Genomic DNA, 20,534 nt, shown 5'->3' with positions numbered 1-20,534 from the left:
GGGATTGTGGAGGTTATTTCTAAACGGAGCGATGGCTGCTTGTCAGACGCCATTCACTAGAAAAACTGAGCGATTAACGTGTCTGTTACATATTTCTAAATAAAAATAAATAATGCCACAAAGAGTTTGTGAAAATACAAATTATATTCATCAAACTGATTGTGCTTTTGTTCATTTTTTAAAGCATGTGTTTAATAGATATTTGCTACTTCAGACAGAAAAACACTTCTGGTACAGAAATTTTAACTTTTTTTTATTTTCAAATCTTGATCAAAAGAAAAAGAAACAACCACATGAATGTTTATCAACTATAAAACATAAAAAATAATCTGAGATGGAGAATATTTGTGTGGGGGAAGCAAGGTCAGTGCTGACACTACATGTTATCTTCATCAGAATCATCCTCCTCCTCCAGAGAATCCTGAAAGAAAACAAAAACAGGATCAGGTGACTGCAGGTGGGTGTGGGTGGTGGTGGGGGGGTCACTGCAGGAGTCCTGCTCACCTTTGCATATTTCTCAGCTTCCTCCCTCACGTCTTTCGGTACCAGCACATGACGTCCATCTGTGACTGTTGGAGAAGAAAGGCACTGGAGTCAGCTCTGTCGCTATAGCAACACAAACATCAGCAGGTACAGAAGAAGACAGCATGTTTCCTACTAGCGATTATGTTGAGAATGTTCTGGCTGAATAAATAATACAATAATAATAGACTCATTAAAGCCCAGAAAAAGAGCAGTTTGTAAATAACACATCTGATGAACATTAACAATGGCAACGTTATTTTTAATAAAGTTGAAATTATGATGATAATGAGCAGGAATATAAAATATTAATATTAAAGATTCTGCATGGTGAGTTGAGCACAGGGATTGGTCAGACAGCCAAGAGGAAGTGACATCACAGCAGTTCAGCCAGTGAGCGAAACCTTCTGGACTCTCATCATGTCTCCCAGGTAAATTAAAGAACCTAAATCCGTTCGACAGGCTGTAATTGACAATGTGACTGTGGATCCATCCGTAACAGGACAGGAGCGGCTCCCGGAGGACGATGAGGGGCCTGATTGGTCAACGACTCACCTTCTCCAACCCAGCTGAGCTCCAACTCGAACGCTTTGTCCTTCACCTCGTCATGAACGATGTAGATTCTGGAATCAAACACACGACACACTCAGTGGAGACAAGGCAGGAGCTTTATCAGATGAAACGAGCGACGCTAATTCTGAAGTACTAACAGTCTGAGCACAGATGAATAACATTTCATTAAATCAGTTTGGAGAATAAAATTCACTTTTCATAATCTGCAAAATGGTCTTTGCTGGACAATTCTGGGCTACTGTGGAGTAGACAGCCCTAATACATACATATAGATGCTGGACATAAATGTAGTCCATGTTTACTTAATGCCTGTTTACTTTCTGTTTTCAGATCAGTCCCTTAAATAGCTCAGTCATCACAGACAAAAAGGAACTAACAAGAACGGTTTCATAAAAATCATCTCATTGCCAGTTCCAGTGAATTAACTGTGTGGTTGTTCACTGACTCACATTTTAGCGACCTCTTTGACCAGCTCCCTGCAAGTCATCTCCTTCATCTGACAAACAAACAAATATCAGCAAGAAGCAAATAGAACCTCAGAATCAAGACAGTGGATTATTCTGATTATCCAATATTTACTGAACTTCGGTAAAAAACAGTGTCTCACAGAGAAGCAATTTAGAGTCATGTGATGGAAACATGAGATTATTTTCACTCTGGAGGAGCTGGAACCTTTGAGGAGACTTTATTTATTGATCGGCTGATGGACTGATGGCATGTTCTGAGCTGGAGAGACCGCCTCAGACTCACCTGCAGTTTTTCGATCTCTGTCTTGGCAGCTTGTTTGGCTTTTCCAATGGCGCAGCCCCAGTAGCCCTGAAAAGACAAACGCAGCCTCATTACTGGTCTGACTGGGACTCCGTAGGATCTCACCAGGAAAAGAAAAGGGCAGCATTGAAAAGAGTCTTTGCTGCTGCGCCATCACACAATCCGTGTCAAAATAGAAAGAGCTACTCTGGGTTTACGATGCTCCTCCTTCATGGAACATAAACCCTCATCTGATATCAGTTTTATTCGCAGGACTGAAGTGTGGAACAGAATAGCTTCTGAGCTGACTCACGTATGAAATGCCAGACGGGTCGACCATGTAGAGCTGAGGACCGTCGTCTTTATCATACGAGCCCAAGATGAAACTGCAGACAGAAAGCAGCAACATAAACAACACAGCAACCACACACCACACAGAAATAATGTTTCCAGGCAAAAAACAGATAATACATTTTATGTTGGATCTTCAGAAGCAACTATTCAACCTCAAACTCTTTAGCTCAGTGGCTGCTAATGACCACAGTTACGTTTTTTAAAAGGGAGAGCTGGCAGAGCTTGTCAGTGAAAATCAGGCTTCTAATCATGGAATTTAGTGTCAGGACGACTGATCCAGAGGATGGAGAATCAGAGGAAGACAGAAGTTGCACCAGCTTACGATGCAAAAAAGTTTGAGTATGTTAGCCCTCACCCATAAGCAAACACGGTGTCACTCTGAGGGAAGCTTTTTCTGATCACTCAAGAACAGAAAGAAAACACAGATAAACATCCGGAGCATCGGAGAAAGTCCACCAAGGAGTTCGTTTGCTACAAAACCCTGGCAGCTGATGAGTTAAGCAGAACAGAGATTTTTTTATTTCCTTCATTTGCTCTTCTTGTGGTTTCTTTACTCGCAATGATTTTACCAAGAGATATTGAAAAGCCACACGTTCGTGCTGCATCATCGTTTCTTACAAATAATGAGAGCTTGTTAAAAGGCAACCCTGCCTGTAGGTCTGCATTAAAAGCTACTCCAGCCTAGTTTAAGTCTTTTAAATTATTCATTGCACAAAGTACTTGTGCTCATTCACCTGTATTCACTAATAGCATGCTAATCACAACATGCTGTATGCAGTGTATCATCTAATACGACTTAAGGTACACATCTGAGGGACCTGTCAGAATATTCTCAACATGGTGAAGTCAGTCTCATGTCTGATCACGTGGTAACCAGCGGTTACACAACCGTAACCACGTGTGAACATCACAGGTGCGCTGACACTTCAAGGACGCAACACTTCTGCAGAACAGAGGGAAACGAAAGAGCATAACTAAAGTAAAAACTCACACAATATTACTGTGTCTCTGTCTGATCTCAACTCTAATTTTAAACTGCGTCTGTCACTTTGTTGCACCTGAACGCATCACTACACAACAGCTGGTGAAGTTCAGCTCCGTGATTTAATTATTAACGCTAAGATTCACCAACCGGTCACACTCCATTGATGAAACAACCTGACTGAACAAATCTGTGATAATGTGAAATAGAGGCAGGTGTGTGAGTGTGTGTAAGGTTGATTGAGCTCAGGGATTGGTCAGACAGCCAAGAGGAAGTGACATCACAGGAGTTCAGTCCAGTGAGCGAAACCTGTGTGACTCTCATCATCCCTCCCTGGAATCTCTTACTGATGCGTGTCTCTCTTTCATGTTCTACTAACCCTGGGCTTTACTTTCACCGCGTTGCACCTGAACGCACCACTGTCATCCAAGTCATCCAACAGCTGATATGAAGGTTTCAAACTCACCTACAACCAAACGGCCGTACAGCGCTGTACAGTGTGTAGGCGTGGACGTACATGGCCACTCTCTCTGACAGGTGCTGCGAAAAGAAGAAATCATGTTAGCTTAGCATCACACTTGCACTTTCCATACTCTTTATAAAGACATCAAGAACATTCTGAAGGGAAGATTTGGCTTCTGTGTTCAGGTGAGAATGAGGTTTGCAGGTTGTGGGGAGGTTCACCAGAAGAAGAGACAGCCAACCTTTAATGGAATGTCGTGTCCATAGTTAGATCTAAAGTTGGAGGCCTCTTCTCTGGCTACATCAGCAAGTGAGCGAGCATCAGCCAACAGGCCAGCGACCGCCTGGGGAGAGGGATAAAGAGACAGGGCGAGCGACAAGTCAGACTGAATCATTCGCCTCTGACATCATTTCACTTCCTATTTCAAACAGCAGCTATATTAGACGACAGAATCACCCCCCCAAACATAGTAAGTGTTACCATAGTTACAACCCTCACACATGCAAACAGTCAGAGCTGCTCCGTGTGTGCAGCATTACCATGCCAACATGTCTGTCGATGTTGAAGATGCGTTTGTTGGAGCCCTCCTCATACAGTTTGGACAGAACGAGCTTCTCCACCCCAAACACAACGCCGTCCTTACAGCGGATGGCGATGGCCGTGCTGAAACATAACACAGACAGTGAGGTGAAGTCGGCTGCTAGAGGTTCTTGAGGTGGAACCACACATCCGGGAAGTTTTCTCAGTCACAATCAAAAAGTAGGAAAACCTCAGTTGGATTATATGTTGTTTCTACAAACGTACACTTAAGGCGTGCCTTTACATACATTTCAACTGATTAACTCACTGGCTACCATTGATTTCTATAGACGTCAATGACGTTTTTCAACCTGGAGGGCTGGGGGAGTCTGCAGGAGCTTATCAGTGAAAACCATGTTTCTAATCATCGAAATTAGCATCTTGACAACTGATCCAGCAATGGAACAGATGATGGAGAATCAGGGTAAGATGGAAAAATTGCGGCATCTTACAATGCAACAAAATTCGCATGTCAGAGCTCACCCGCGAGCGAACACGGTGTCGCCCTGGGAGAGGGATCTTGGGATTGGTCAAGAACAGAAAAAAAAACACTGATAAATGTCCAGCGCGACGGAGAAAGTCCACCGAAGGAGGTCAGTTGGTAAAGCCCTGGCAACCAATGAATAAGTTGATCAAGCAGTTTAAAACATTGGAACGTAAATCTATAAAACTGACCAAAACCCAGTGCTGGTGGTCGAAAGATGCAGCAGACTGGTTGATTTCATCTCACCCACAAAATCAAGTAACTTCTGACACCTCTAAAAATACAGACATCTGATTGGTCACCTCTGTCATGTGGTCCCTTCCTCACTTTGCTGTGAACACAAGCTTGCAAGTTTGTTTGAAATGAAATGAAGCCGCTGACCTGCTGTTCTCTACAGCTTTCATGGCATATTCCACCTGAAACACTCGGCCATCTGGAGAGAAGGTGGAGGCCGACAGGTCGTACTGCAAGACACAAACACACACACACACACACACACAAATTATTAATCTGTTATCAAACCAAACACGTGGATTATGACATAATTTATGATCACTTCTGATCCAGCACAAATAATCCAATATTACTGCACTTCAAACAATCTCGACTGACAAAGATACATGTTTCTGCTCAAATATGTTGACCTACATCAGGACGGTTAACTATAATTATCATTCAGTCCATAAAATGAAACAATAAATAAATATTATATTAAAGAAGCTGGACCCAGCATTTTTTTAACAACCCCAATCATTTCCCATAAATCACTGACTTATTGTCTTTAATTTGCAGAACTATAACCAAATTAATCCAGTCCGAAGTAAAACATGACAATAGCCTAATTAAGGACACAGAACTGTACTTTCTCTAGCTGACACACAAGCTAACATGAACATGATTTGAAGGGAGTTTGGATGAACCGGAGCTACCAGTTATCACCGACCCTTCCATTACATGTCAACATCACAAATTACAACCATGCTGCGGTTGGATTCCTTCATTTCTTTTCATTTTTAAGCAAAAGGAATCTACATCCAAAGTAAATCTAACATCGTAAAACGACCGCCTCTACTTTCATTTTCAGTTCATCTTCGGCTAGCAGGCCTCATTGTGACTCAGCAGCCGAACATGCTAGCAAGCTAGCTCCAAGTTATTATGAATGACTTCACGTTAACGCGTATAAATGGGTATTTGTGTCCTGCTACTGAAGTAAAAAGTGACTCAGAAACAGGTTAAATGAATTGAAAGTTAAAATTCACCCGAGAAAAACCACGGAAACACCTACCCCGGTCCCGATGGAGCTCATTTTAGCTCAAACTTCAGCGCCTCTTGTAAGCAGCTCAGTCCCTGTGCTACGTTAGAGTGTAAATTGCTAACAGCACCGCACATCCATATCCGCTTAGCTTTCAAAATAAAAGCATTAAAACAGCTTTTTTAAAAAATTTTTTTTAAAAAGCTCTCAGAGTCGCTATAGCGTTATTCTTTTGAAGAATTTGATCACATATTTTATTGGGTTTGTCAGTATAAATACCTTTATTGGACAATGTATTGTTAAAGAAAATGTAACGAATGTAAAATAAATTTCTGTGTCTTCCGGTTTTTGGAATAAACTTGACCCCATTCACACCACAGAAGAAGTGATGTCAGTCTCACTTGAGCTCAAGGCTGCCCTCTATATCTGTGGAGTGATAGCTACAGTGACGTCATACCATAAGACGTCTCTAATTGGTCTCCGTGCAGAAATCGAACACGATTTCTGATCGTGTTTCTGCTTCTTTTGAACTTGTTGAAATACATTTAACCCGCTTCTGTTGTGGTTTTTTAAAAATTAGAATAAATCTGAATATAAATAGACTTTTTCATTGCACTATGGCCTTTGATGTTTGAAGCCATATTAATATTTAAGATACTGAAAACATATAGATTAAAAAAATCTAAAATGAATTTTTTTTAGCATTTTTTGATATTCATAATATTAATCGTCACATTTTTTATACTGTCTGCACAGTGTGTGAACTCTGCCACACAATAACCCTTGCTAAGGTATAAAATACCTGTTGTCAGCTGAAACTTTTCAACAAATTTCAGCAAATAGGTTAAATTTATTAGCTTAATTTATCATGGGTGTCATCATGCTCGAGTATCAAAACTCCAGCTTTTACATGCACAATTCAATTAACTCTATCCATAGACGTTTTCATGGATAAAGGCATGAAGTGAACAGGTGACACAGGATTTTAAGAAAAGTGTCCGTAAAGTTTTATTCAATCTCAGTATGACCAGGGTGGATTACAGACCTGCTGAAGTTTAAACAACTAAAATGTTGTGAATCTCATTATGATCTCTTATTCTTCTCGTCATTTTATTTCTTCAACTCGAATCTCCATCTTGAATCAGTAATTGAAGCTTTGGTCACGTAAGAGTGAAAAAACATTCATATACAGTGCACTTTAAAAAAGAAAGAACAAAAACAGTTTTCTTTCTGTCATTTTAACTTCTTTACAGGAAATCAAATGGAGCAACTGATCGACATTAAGGCAAACAGACTGAAGCTCCACCGTCAGCTGGAATGACAGAAAAACATCCGATTCAGAGAAAAAAAAAACAAGGTACAGTTAGTGATGATGATGATGGTGGTCACGATGATGATTAGCGTTCATTAGATAACTAATACAAACATATACAAGGCTTTTTTTTTATTTAGTAACATTACACTTTTATAAGAACAGAAACCGAACAGCTGGACTCCAAATGCCATCACAGAGCAGCAGAACAGGAAGTTCACCGACACATTAAAATGACCCCCTGACACACACCACCAAAATAAGACAGCAGAGAAAGGAAGAGGAGGAAAACTGAAACCAGAGTGAAATGCTGATGATGACTTAAGCAGAGGTAAAACTTTATATACTCAACAGAACAGATGGACAGACGTACACCAGCAGCTGGAACCAAATAACCATCTGGACCGTTAAAAACAAGTCGAGTACTTTCTGTTCTTGAGTCATTAAAGTCTCATTATCTTGAACCTGAAACTAATTTTAAGAAATTCTTCAAACATGTTTGTCCTGCAGCTAAATGTTTGTACCGTTTAATGCTTCTGCATTTCCCAATTATCAGATAGGAAAGTAAGCTGTTTTCATTTTAAGGACTAGAATTAGTTGCTCCGGTCCATCGCCAGGACCTCCAGGTAGATTTAAAGATGGAAAGAGGTGGAAATGTTCCAGAAAGACTTTCATGACTCAAAAAGAGAAAATAAGGCTTGGTGCAGATTGACGTTTGTTTCAGGGTGGAGACTAACATGGACCAGAAGCCGCATCGGAGCATCTCCTCTGAGTGACATTGGTATGTTTGTGGTCATCCATCACACCTGAGGGACTAAAGACACACCAAGGCTTCACATCCCATCAGTGTGATGTTTTATTAGCTTAGGGTCGAAAGATGTTTTTATTGTGTTTGTGTAATAGTTTCTTCACATCAATTGAAGTTTTCAGCTTTTTAACTTTGTTTTGTTTCTCATGAATCCGACACATTTGTGTTTCTTCAGATGATCTCATACGATGTCACTCAGGAAATGCTGGCTCAACTGGGACCAGCAGAACCAGTATCCAGGTGCTGCTGGAAAGAGCGAGAGAATAAGGAGGAGCGGAATGAGGAGGAGGATGAAGGAGATGAAGAGGACTGTGTGTGGTTAAGGATGAAGACGCGTGATGCCGTGTCTCTTTTAACCCTCTGTTTTCTCCCTCTCTTTCTGCTACACAGTTCTCAGTCAGGTTCATCCGCCCAGGCTCCGCCCTGCAGTGGGTGTGTCCAGTTTGAGAGGGGCAGGTCCGTGACAAAGGGCGTGTCCTGTCGGATGCAGGCGGGGCCACGTGGTTAAGTGTTACCTTTCAGGATGCCCAGACAGCTTTGCAACAGCTGGAGGTTCCCCTGTAGGTCAGAGGGGGGGGGGGGGGGTCAGAACATTCTAGAAGCTTTTAACCATGAACTGAGAAGGAAGAAGTCAGGAGAACACATGACAGCGATAAGAGGACAAAAACAAGTCCAGAGCCTCAACCTGAATAACATATGTTAAGATATGCAAATTACATCCACTCTATAGGAGGAGGACTTCCTGTCACATCTCCTCTCTGCGGGGTTCCGTTACCTTGGCATGTTTAAGCTCCAGCTCCGCGAGCTCCACCAGGTTCTTCCTGAACGCCGCCACTCGTCTCGTCTTGAAGTCTACGAGCTCTGCATCCACAAACCAGCAAAGGAAGACACGTCAGGATTTAAACCATCCGAGAGCTAAAGGGGGCAAACTGTTACATAAACACATCTGTGGGACGTTCCTGAGGTGGGGGGGGGCTGACCTTGTTTGGCGGACTCGGAGATCTTCTCAAACTTGTGGCAGCAGAGCTGTTGGCTAGTCTCCGCCTGCAGGACGTCTCTGTTTTTAGCTCGAGCCTTATCCAGGGCCTTGTTGGCGTTCTCGTAGTCCACCAGAGCCCGGCTCCTCCGGTAGAGCAGGTCCTGCAAACACCAGTCAATACCAGACACCCGATGAAGACATTCTCTCACTGAGGGGGGTGTCGTGTTCCCTCTGTTTTATGTGATATACTGTATATCAGTCATGCAAACATGGAGCTGCTCATTTTTATGTTGTACTGTGTGAAAGACGAACTAGAGTAGTTCCTCCAGAAACCAGTTTAATAAGTTCAGTGACCAAACTCAAATTAACCCGTTTAAAAGAACTAAAAACATTTTAATCTGTTCCAGCCTTGGAAAAAAGCCTCAAAAGCCCCAAAATTATTTTTGAAAAATTATTTGGTAATTTTTTCTCAACCAGTACACATGCAGACTTTACCTGTGTATAATTAATTATGTATAAGTTAAGTAAAGTCACGAGAACACAGGAACTACTCCACCAACGAGAACAAGATCCATTCTCACCGATGTTGGATCCAAAAATATGGACAGAGCGACGGCTTTTATCTCCAATAACTCGTCTGTCGAGCAGCTCGTACCTTGAGTTACGACTGAATCAACATCAAACACATGAATAAATATCAGACCTTTGCAGCCTGTGATTCTCTCAGGTAATATTTCAGCAGGTCGGCCAGCTTCAGGTCTTCGTCTGCTGCAACTCGAGCTTCAATCTTCTGTAAAATGACATGAAAAAGACGAATCAGCTCGATAAGTAAAAAAATGTCAGCAAATGTCATTTAAAAAAAAATCATACCCTTGTTTTCTCAAACAGCTCCGACACTTTTAGGAAGAACCTGAAATAAAACAAACAAGAACGGATCAACAAGAGTGAGAGACGTCTGTGTGAAAGATGAACATAAATCCACTGCTGCCGACAGAAACAGGTTTGTTCATACTTGCAGAGGTCTGTGGAGTCCTGCGTTCCCAGTGTGTAGAGAGACGAGGCGATCCTGTTGATGTCATCTGCAGCGTCTGGACACAAAAACACACACACACACATACTTTGGTCTCAGCTTCAAATGGAGCATCTGCCTCATTCACATTCATTAAAAGACAACTACTGGTCCAGAACATCTATTAACGTTAACAATAAGATAAATCCCAACTCTCATTTCCCATGATGCAACTAGACAGTGCACATCAAGTCTTTGAAGCGCCACACCGACGAGCCTTCTGTTGGTAAATCAATGTCCTTCTTACTTTTGTGCGAGCGGATCATCCTGTCAGATTTGGCCGACGCGTCCTTGACTCTGTTGTGATACTCCAACAGGAACGTCTTCTCGTGCTCAAAGAAGTCGTCCACATCCTGAAACCCAGACGAGGAACATCAGTAATGGCTGATACAGGAGGACGTTAAAGAAGCAGCTCTGAACTCTGGGTTCCTGTTGTCACCTTGACTCCGGCCACCAGGACGCCGTCGGCTGACTTCACCACATTCTTAAAGAAGTCCTCCAGCTTCTCCTTTTTGTTCTTTCCTCGTACGCTCAGCTGTCAGACAGAAGAGGTCAAAGGTCACATATGATAATACGGACTCTACATGGAGCAGATCTTTTATTCACTCGTATCATCCTTTGTGATTTATCCAGTGGAGAACCACAAGATACCACCTTAGCACCTCTTTCATTCTGCTTTCATTTTTCATCTCAGCTGCAGTCATACATCCCGACACAATTGATCCTGTTCAACTAACTTCAACTAAACGCTAGTCAACAGCGTAGTAAATATGAAGGTGCATCATGGGTGAGAAACTCACGTCCTGATTGTACTCCAGAAAAACATGGAAGTTGAGGTCTTTCCTGAGGACAGGATGAGCCGCCACACGACACAGGAAGACCTCGTGCATGGCGACTGTCTTCTTGAAGATGGCCAGGTACTCCCTGAGAGGAAAAACACGGCAATTCTTTACTTTACGACTCTCGTCTAAAAGGGTTTTTAGACAGTGAGATTATTCTGGTAAAATTAAAAGTTAAATTAAATACAAATAAAATCAATGCAATCAGAACGACAGGATAAGGAAGTCGACTCTCAGCTTATTGACTCACGCCTCCAGCTCCTGCTTCATCTTGGTGAACTCCTCCTTCGTCATGGATCCTTCTCCCTCCCCCAGCTTCTGAAGCTTCTCTCTGGATGCATCGAAGTCTGGTCTGGGGGGTGCAGGGGGGATCTACGCAAAACAGCAGCAAACACAAGAACAAGTTATAAAACTGATTTGTTCTACAAATAAGTAGAACAACCTCTAGGAACCAGTTGTGTTTGTTTTATGAGGGCAATCTGTAGTGTATAAGTTTGTGTGTGTGTGTGTGTGTGTGTGTGTGTGTGTGTGTGTGTGTGTGTGTGTGTGTGTGTGTGTGTGTGTGTGTGTGTGTGTGTGTGTGTGTGTTCCTCACAATGTATCCAGCGTAGTCTTCGTTCTCGACAAACGAGTCGTGCAGCCAGATGAACTCTTCATGCTGTCGGACCACTGAGAACTCGTTCTGCTTGAAGTTGGGGAGTGTGCTCTGGAGAAGAGATTTTATAGATTAGCCGACAGGAAAACAAATATAAATCTGGATGATCACCTCACACAGTCCTTGTTCTGTGAAAATATAAATGCATACACGGCTCTTCAACTTAAGGTGAGGTTCCAGCGGTCTGAGCAAAACAAATCAAATCCAGTTCCTGTGATTGAAAGGATTTTAACCTGAAAATGGTTCCACTGAGTCCGGCGGCCTCACCTTGGTGTGGACGGTGAACTTGACCTTGTCTCTCTCACTCAGAGCATCGGAGATGTCGACCTGCAGCGTGGCATCCGTCTGCAGGTCTACATTCACTGCCCGCGGCTGCAGGAAGACAGAGAGCACATATCCCATCATGCACCACAGCAACAGACACAAACACGTTCAATCATGTAGCGGTGGATAGAACATAGAAAGTAAGGAACAAGAAAATTATGAGCGCCAACTCTGACATGGCAGTGGTTTTACAGAATCCAAAAATAGAATAAATCTGGGTGCAATCTAAACAAGTTCAAACATTCTTTAAACATACAACACCTTCTACATAATGTACATGTTATGCTCTTTAATGCTGAGAACTCACTTGAGTCATCATAACCCCAAATGAGCAAATCTCTTTGCTTTTCGTGCTTGATCACTACTTTCTGTCTGTAGAAGCTGTAATTATCAGTGTCGGGATGACCTCCATCACTGCATCTGAACATGTTGTTTCAAGAGCTTTATGTCACGAAATGATAAACACACATTTAGCAGGAAGCAATTACTGGATTACATCCACCCTGAGCTGAGTTCATCTCATATTTCTGTAGTTTGTGTGAATAAAGCTGATGAACAGGTTCCTGGATCTCATGTTCACTGTACACTGAAACCAACACATTAAAGCCCATTAGTTTCTTATGAACATATAAACCGATAGAAGCACATTATTACCACAGAATTTTTTTTTTAAATCTTTTTTTTTTCCTTTAAAATTCTGTAATTTTAAGGAAGTACTCCATTTGTGTGTGAGCCTTTTATTGTGTTTTGGCTCAAGGATGCACAAAAAAGAAAACCTGAAAACATGAGTTTGGAATGGTGATTCTCACTTTCACCCAACTTTTTTTTTTTTTTAAATCACGTGACTGAAAGATGAAAGTACACAACTCAAAAACCCGAACTAGACAAAGTAGTTCTGGATCTGGACCTCGGCTGAGCTCCAGATAAAACAGTGACACAAGCAGAGAGGAGAAGAGAATGTCACTGAACTCGACATCTGACTTTATCTGGACTGAAGGGAGCTATCCAAACACCACCAGAGAGCAGTGTGTGTGTGTGTGTGTGTGTGTGTGTGTGTGTGTGTGTGTGTGTGTGTGTGTGTGACAGAGTCATGTGACTGCCTCAGAGTTAACCAGCAAACCAGAGCAATGGATTAACAACTCGTTAATTCAATCACTAGCACAGCCTATGCTTCTCTATTAGCTAGCTAGCTAGCTAGCTGGCTAGCCGGTCAGGCTAACGGCCTGCAGCTGTCTCACTGTCCGACAAACAGCAGCTGAACCACAGCTGTCACCCAGCCTGGAGCTCGTTCGCACGGTGCTAGCGCTAGCCAACACCGCTAGCCCGGAACCGCTGCTAAGCGGCTAGTTTTACCGGGACACAGACACGACAGAGGCGGACAGACGCACACTGGAGGACAGATTAGTAATAAAGTGAGCACTCACTCCCCGGTCCTCCTCGGAGAGGAAGTCGGGTCCGTCGTCCAGCCCTTCCTGCTGCGCACAGAGGAAACACAGAGTTGTTGGTTAACGGAAACACCGACAGCTCGTTTACCGTAATACAAGAACAACTCAACCACCGGAGCGCCGGGGCTCACCGGCGTGTTGTTAATACCAGAGAAAAACAAGAGGGAGAGCAGGAAAAAGAGACAGACCCACCATCATGGCTGCGAACGGGTGGAGACAGGAAGTACAATGACGTCACGGCGGCTGCTTTCATGAATCAAAACATGAAGAAGAACAAAAGTGATAACGCTGAGTCACAGATACGAGTGAAAGCTTTGTTATTATTCATTACTGCTTGCTCATAAAGCATTTTAGTGTACGAAATCATTTTGGGTTCCATTATTTAAAAAGCACCGGAAATGAAATACACGTCTAAAAACTACATTATGACACCTGAGCAAATACACCGGCAGTCTACAGAACCTGCTCAAAACACATGTGTACAACACAGTGGAAAAAAATTCTTAACAATCAAACATTTGCAGCGATTGCTCCAAGATTTATTTATTTTTCTAAATGTTTTGAATACTGTAACCAAACTTGGTTCGGTGGAAATAAATCCGCCTGCAGTTCACCTTGTGGCCAGCAGGGGCAGACAAAACTGCGATGTGCTGACTCACCGCAGGCATTCTGGGTAACAGGTCCTCAGTGTCAAACGTCAAATCAAAATAAAAAAAGCCTTACGTAACATGGTATCAACGTTTAATTCAGATTATTTTGTGAAAACAATCAATAATCATTTTTCTTTTTTAATCTATTTTGAGAAAAGCCAGAGGCAATTTTTCACGAGTCTTAAGGAAAAATTTAAAACCTTTTCAAGTTTCATTTCTTTAACATGTCAAGTATTCAGATCCTAAAGGAAAAACTGTTTTTAGTCATCCCCATTCAAAATATCTGCTGATGGTTTTCAACTCAAAATGCAACCCAAACTTTCACCTTATAAAGTCATCAGTTATTTGCAGAAGTAGAATAATACTTAAAAGTTAAAGCCCTCCAAATTTTATTTCAGATATAATTAAAAGTACAAAGTTAAAACACTGCTTTTTGCTTTATTGCTTATACATTAATGTGTTAGTAACTCCAATATGATGTACAGTAGTTGCCAATTATCTGTTCTGACTTGTGTGAATGGAGGAATCAGCTGGTTTGACGTCCTTCTCTGCTCCTCAGGCAGGAGGTCTGGAGGTTTGTTTAGGAAGCTAACAGACCTCCAGGTCAGATTCCTTCCATGGCGAAACCAAGCATTTCATTTTTCTGATGACGTCTGTTGAAGTTGTGAGGAATAAAACATGCATGGAATGTGAAGAATGAATAGAAAAACATTTATTCCTTGTTCCATTGATTTAAAGATACCTCGTATGTCCTTTTGGCTGAGTGCATCATTATTTGGGATTAAACAGGGCAATTTATATCCTATTTATATCATCATTTTGCCACAAGCCAAACGTCTGAGTCTGATCATCATCACTGAGTCGTCTCCCAGCAGCAGCTGATCTGCAGCTCGGACGTCCAGTTTTGCCTTTTGTGGACGAGGATGACTGGACGCAGAAGCATGTGTGATCCAAAAATAGAAGCAGGAGGCTCAGATTCTCCAGAGCTGATCAGTGTCAGCGGCTTCCACTCTTTTATACTTTAAACAGGTTTTAAGTGTTCCTGCATCTGTGGTCAATACTATTAAAAGGAGAGCATGATCCAGGTTCTGGTTCCTGCTGCAGCTTAGAGGGTTAAAACTTCTTTTTTCAGAGGTTCTTGTGGAGTTTCATTGCAGCTTGAACTGATTCTAAATGTGGTTGCACTCAGTCATCCTCTTGTTCTCCTGTGGTTCTACTGTCATACTGGTATGACATGTCCTACTAAGGCCACATTGGATCCCTAAGGGTTCTACTGAAGTTATCTAATGGATGTCAAACAAACCTAAATCAAACTGAGATTAAAGTTAATCCTGTTTTGGTTGCTCCTTTATATCTTCAACAGAACCTACTGGTTGTAAGTATTTCTACGGGTCAAAATGATCAGAGAACGTAGAACCGACACCGAGACGGAACCTGAAACATCACACACTGGGTATAAAAGCACAGACAAGGCGGGAGGCTTCAGATCTGCCACAGGCTTTTATTGTAAAGTGGCTTCTGCGATCTCAGAAACAAAGTTCCACTTTAAGGCTACAGATGTCGTCGAGTTCTTGTTCTTGTCGTTGTAGGGGGGGGGGGTGGTCGTCTCTCACTGCTGGGTCAAATCTGCTTCCTGTGGTTTTCTTTACAAAATAAAAGTGCACTCTAACTGGTGTTTACGGTTACATTCAAACTGAAAGTAAGGCGACGACCAGACAGCTAGAATGACGGTGAATCCAACAGGAATGGAAACCGAAGTGAACAAACCTTCGTTTGGTGACATAAATACAGAAAATGTAGCGTTCTGTCTCAACCTGTAGTGCTTCAACAAAAAGTGCTGGGTTATAATCTTCTTCTCTTCCGAATGCATAGTCTGACAAGAAGTCTGCCTGGTTTGAAAACAGTGAAGAAGAAACACGTTAACAATAATAAATAAAGTCATGTAAAAAGCTGCAGGGGGTGGGGTGGGGGTGGGCGGAGCTTCGCGTCAGGGCGCTCAGCCTCCGATGCGCGTGGCCGCTTCCTTCACAACGACTTTTTGGCAAAACTCATGCTGTGTGAGAGAGACAACCTTCCTGGGTTTGATCGCGTGTCATTTTCTATTTTTTTTATTTTTTTTTTTGTAATTTCTGCTCGGTGAACAGAAATCATGTGGCAACAAACTGGGAGGTGTTTGCATATCATTATGTTAATGAGATCTCCTTCATGTTGGAAAAAACAACAAAAAAAAAACAACAAAACAAAAAAAAAACCCAAAGAAAAAAAAACAGCAAAAAAAAAGGAACAGAGAAGCCTAAAGACGCTAACTCCTTCAGGACATGAACGCAGAGCAAGCTGCTGGGTGAAGCGGCGGTGTTCGGGCGGCAGGGAGGAGGGAGGGGCGGGGTCAGGTGCTTCGGTACAGATGGCACGGCGGTTGGCTTGGCTCCGCTTGGCGCTCCGTGATGACATCACATGGGCTTGCCCTCCAGAGACACCACCACGTTCCCGCCCAGCTTCTCCGCCAAAGTCGTGCGGTCCTGGATGTCGTCCAGCCCGTTCACCTGCCACTCGTGTTTGATACCTGAGGAGACACCACCCGAGGTCACTGGAGGGTCGCGCGGGAAAAAGTGACATCCTGTGTGTCAAACGGTTCACAAGAACCAGACGGTTCACGACTCCCAGCTAGCGACAATCCTGCTAACTCTAACGCCGCTAAACGCTACGTAGAGAAGGACGTGGTTAGCTTTGTGACACAACTAGCCAGTACAGCTTTGCTAACAGCTAACAGGGGTTACTTTAGGTCAAACCGCCTCCCGCATCACTTATTCTGCAGTCTCTGGTTGCCATGGTTGCACCCCTACTGACATATAATAACCAGTGCATGTCACTGTCTGATGATGACATCACAGGTGACACGGTGACTCACCTGTAAACTTCTTTTTGATGGCATCTTTAGAACTGGCGTAGATCATCTTGCTCTTCAGTGGGGCGCTGTCTGGAGCCCTGAGGAGGACAGAACCAACGACCGGTTCATTCAGGCGTCCTTCAGTGATGTGAGCCAACATAAAAACCCTCCAATCTGTCTGATGCGTCGCTAGGCAACAGCTTTCCTGTTGTCGGTAAACCTACGGGCTTCCTCTCACTCTTGAGTAAATAAATTGAAAACCTGGAAATGAACAATTCTCCTTAACGAACGTTGATTAATCATCAATAAATAATCCGATAATCTAAGAGGCTAGCGATCCAAACGTTTGTGATTATATCCTGATCAGCTGATCAAAAATGATCGATCTAAAACTGATCTACGACAGGCGCCAGATGTACCAGAAGACAAAGACGAGGTCCTCCTTCTTAGACTCCTTGGTCTCGTAGAAGGCGTCGTACAGGCCGTATCTGCAGTCGTTGAGGGGGAGGAGCTTGACGAAGCAGGCGTAGGGGTCGTCGACCGTCTCGCCGATGTCCCCCACCAGGATCTGCTTCCCCTCCTCCACGATGATCTTCTTCCTGTCGTCACTCAGGCAGAACAGCACGGCCTTCTTCCTCTTCTTCACCTCTTCCTGGGTCGAAGATTTCCTCACCTTCATGTCGTTGAACACCTTGATGACCTCATCGTTCACTGTTACACCTGACGCCTGCGGAGGACAACATTGTTAAGAAAGAAAAAAAAAGTTTTAAACACTCAAAACTATAATCGGATCGATGAGATCGTAGCATAAAGAACATGGTAAACCAACAAAAACATACAAACAACAAGGACAGGACAGGTGAGATGTGTTGTAACCATGACAACTCAGACATGAGTCACATGTCTGTGTGTCTACAGTGTCCTGCTCTTTTTTGTTTCTTTCCGTTTCCTCTCCACATGTGGAATTTCTGACTTCCTCCATCAGTGTGTTGATGAAACTAAACTCCCAGCTTTTGTGTTTTTCACTTCCTGTCCAAGTACGTTAGCTAGCAACATTTTTAACGGTCAGGTTAACTTACGAGATTTAAGAAACCGAAGGGGCTAGAAGTCACCTTGGAATCAGAAAACATGTGAACGGACAAGACGGATGCTAAGGTGAGCATGTTAATATGTGTGTAAAGAAAACCTCACAGAGCTGTTAGCATCCCCGCTTGGTTTTATTTCTTTACACTGTGTTATGTGAGCCGATAGTCATCGGTAATGTAACTATGGAAACAGACGACTGGATTATTGTGAGCATTTTTTCTTTTTGTGAATGAATAGATGTATTTGAAGGTGGAGCTGTATCCGTTCCATCTGTACCAGAGATCAAAAAATATCTTTATGCCGCGGATCAGCTGACTGGTGTCAGATTATCCGGCCTCAGTTTGCTTTGAAACTTACAGAATCTCATCCACACCGTTTGTTTGGACAGTAACGGTGAAAGATTCTTTTGAGCGCTGATAAAACACAAGAAGAATCTGAAAAGTCTATACCTGCTGATGGTTGGATTTGTTCAGAATGACAACAGATTGCTGAAACCAATGAAGAGTCTGTGAAATTGACATTTTTATCTGAAGATTTACAAGCAAATACTACAAAATTCAACCGGGACGTGTCTGAAATGGATTTCAGATCCATCAGAAGTTGATTTCAGTGTCCGGCTGAATTTCTGAGCACAGCGTCATCTGTTTAACCCAATGTCTGTCAAAACTGTAGGAAAACTTGACATCAGAGTCTAGAAAATGTGTCTGGGTGACGACATCCGGAAACATCACGCTGGAATTAAAACTATTCCATCTAGACATCTGCGCTGAAAATGACAAATATGTACGTTTACACATTCAGTTTGGACTGGATTGGTGATCCAGATTAAATTCAAAAAGCAATATTCACAAGAGGACGGAACAGAATTCTTGATCCTGACTGTTGTCTTTTCTTATTTAAAGATGCATCAAAGGAAAAGCTTCTATCAGTTAGAACCAGTTAGAATCAGAATTAAACTTTTAATCCTTCCTCAACACGACCCCGTTAATAGAATTAAAACTATTAATTCGTGTATTTTTTTATTTTTTTTTGATCAGGAAACATTTAGATCCATTAAGCTCGCTCACCTTAAAAATAAACTATATTAAATATTTTTGTTTGTATTGTTGGCTTTCTATCTGTAAAGCGCTTTGAAATGTCTTATAAATAAATGTTGATTGATTGATTGATTGATCATTTTATTATTTTTTTTATGATGTCATCTTTTACTCTTGAATGTTTCTCTGATGACGCAGGAAGGAAATAATGAGTCCCTTCACCGGTGACCGGACCCGGTTCTGTGGTCCTACTGGCGGCTAAACCGGAACCCAGCGCCGGTCCTTCAGACTGCAGAGTCATTCACCCGGAATAGACCGGGGCTCCCGGAGCCATCCATCCAGATTAACGGGTTTATTTTAGATAAGGGGCTCCACCTGGCCTCCTTCGGTCCGGGTCCGGCGGTCCGCACAGGCTGGGTCAGCACAGCAGGACCACAGCGGGAAGAAGATGGCCGCCCCGGGCCACACGGCCTGGAGGCAGGCCCAACCCAACCCAGGCCGGCTTTGACCGGCACGCCGACCGTTATACGCGGAAAGTCAGAAAAACCTCCGTTAACGTCGCCAAATTAAACTCCGTTAACGGGGAAAAAAAAAAAGGTTCTGTGACGCAGAAACCCCGAACAAACGTCGGTGTCGGCTCGGAGAGCAGCGAACGAACCGGAGCGGCAGCCATGCTAGCTAACATCACGCTACCGACGGAGCTGAGCCACATAACGGTCCTCCGGAGAGCCGCGAGTCACGGAACCGCGTCAGAGGCGGCTCCTACCGGCCACAAGCAGAACCCGGGGCCGCCGCTGAGTACCGGCGGGTCTTACCATGTTGTCCCGGGCTTCGTCCGCGGTGTTTCGCTGTCAGATCGGGGCTTGTAAAGGGTGAAAGGTAGCGGGGAATGTGGCCGTCCGATCAAAGGAGGAGGAGGAGGTGGGAAGGGAGGGGGGATCAGGAAGGGAGGGGTGAGGAGAGGGTGAGGAGGGGGCGGGGCCAGAAGGAGATGACGTCAGACAAGCAATGCGATGATTGGCAGGTTGACCCGGCGATCGGAGAAGGAACTTCGGAACTACTACTAGTCATATTTTATAATTGTAAGTAGAAGTTAAATTGAAGGACTTTAATTTGTAAAAGCACAAACATAATACCAACTAGTTTTTAAATAAATTATTGATTTAAATTAACCTGATTTCAAATAGCTTGAGAATCAAATCTGAGTTTAACCGGAAGTGTTCTAGTCTCATGCATTCACAACTTTAATATGAAGTATTAACTTCAGTATATATTTGTTTTGCTGTGATTCAGTTTAAATATTAAGTTAAAAGAGTGTCTTTTAACTGGTGTAGCTAGCAGCTACTCCTAGCCAGCATGTACAGTAGAGTAGCGATAACTTTTCCTTTGCACCAATACTGATGCTTTGGAATTTCAATTGCCCCTTGGGGTCAAATAAAGTTTTTTAAATTTTTTATTTAATTTAGCATTGAATCAGCATGGGTCAA

The 20,534-nt window shown here is 42.9% G+C and overlaps 3 protein-coding genes and 2 non-coding genes across 6 annotated transcripts; all 5 read right to left on the bottom strand.

Moving 5' to 3' along the window:
• Positions 1-236: 236 nt before the first annotated feature.
• On the bottom strand, positions 237-6,085 carry psma3 (proteasome 20S subunit alpha 3). The gene is made up of 11 exons (XM_068338514.1): positions 5,990-6,085; positions 5,086-5,168; positions 4,181-4,304; positions 3,883-3,984; positions 3,645-3,718; positions 2,156-2,228; positions 1,846-1,911; positions 1,545-1,591; positions 1,078-1,145; positions 505-569; positions 237-421 (listed from the first exon to the last, which is right to left on the bottom strand). Exons 1-11 carry the CDS (start codon positions 6,008-6,010, stop codon positions 377-379), a joined length of 768 nt encoding a protein of 255 aa, XP_068194615.1. The 5' UTR covers positions 6,011-6,085; the 3' UTR covers positions 237-376.
• On the bottom strand, positions 871-949 carry LOC137611594 (small nucleolar RNA SNORD53/SNORD92). The gene has a single exon (XR_011038734.1). It is a non-coding gene; the product is annotated as a small nucleolar RNA SNORD53/SNORD92 (small nucleolar RNA).
• On the bottom strand, positions 3,431-3,510 carry LOC137611595 (small nucleolar RNA SNORD53/SNORD92). Its single transcript, XR_011038735.1, has one exon. It is a non-coding gene; the product is annotated as a small nucleolar RNA SNORD53/SNORD92 (small nucleolar RNA).
• Positions 6,086-6,947: 862 nt separating the features above from the next.
• Positions 6,948-13,597, bottom strand: snx6 (sorting nexin 6). Of its 2 annotated transcripts, none has more exons than XM_068339406.1 (14): positions 13,580-13,597; positions 13,367-13,417; positions 11,886-11,990; positions 11,559-11,669; positions 11,214-11,335; positions 10,925-11,048; positions 10,564-10,659; positions 10,372-10,477; positions 10,068-10,143; positions 9,926-9,965; positions 9,759-9,845; positions 9,057-9,216; positions 8,852-8,937; positions 6,948-8,634 (listed from the first exon to the last, which is right to left on the bottom strand). In XM_068339406.1, the coding sequence occupies exons 1-14, from the start codon at positions 13,583-13,585 to the stop codon at positions 8,581-8,583; spliced, it is 1,224 nt and encodes a 407-aa protein (XP_068195507.1). In that variant the 5' UTR covers positions 13,586-13,597; the 3' UTR covers positions 6,948-8,580. The 2 variants fall into 2 exon arrangements, with proteins under 2 accessions (XP_068195507.1, XP_068195508.1); XM_068339407.1 differs by having other exon boundaries at positions 13,367-13,414; positions 13,580-13,595.
• Positions 13,598-15,518: 1,921 nt separating this feature from the next.
• Positions 15,519-20,001, bottom strand: cfl2 (cofilin 2 (muscle)). The gene is made up of 4 exons (XM_068339403.1): positions 19,863-20,001; positions 17,344-17,651; positions 16,946-17,022; positions 15,519-16,600 (listed from the first exon to the last, which is right to left on the bottom strand). The coding sequence occupies exons 1-4, from the start codon at positions 19,863-19,865 to the stop codon at positions 16,488-16,490; spliced, it is 501 nt and encodes a 166-aa protein (XP_068195504.1). The 5' UTR covers positions 19,866-20,001; the 3' UTR covers positions 15,519-16,487.
• Between the last annotated feature and the right edge of the window lie 533 nt (positions 20,002-20,534).

The sequence above is a fragment of the Antennarius striatus genome, chromosome 17 (genome assembly GCF_040054535.1).
Source record: "Antennarius striatus isolate MH-2024 chromosome 17, ASM4005453v1, whole genome shotgun sequence".
Taxonomy (NCBI): domain Eukaryota; kingdom Metazoa; phylum Chordata; class Actinopteri; order Lophiiformes; family Antennariidae; genus Antennarius; species Antennarius striatus.
Note: the sequence above shows the minus strand (reverse complement) of the source record. Positions and strands in the feature narration are given on the sequence as shown.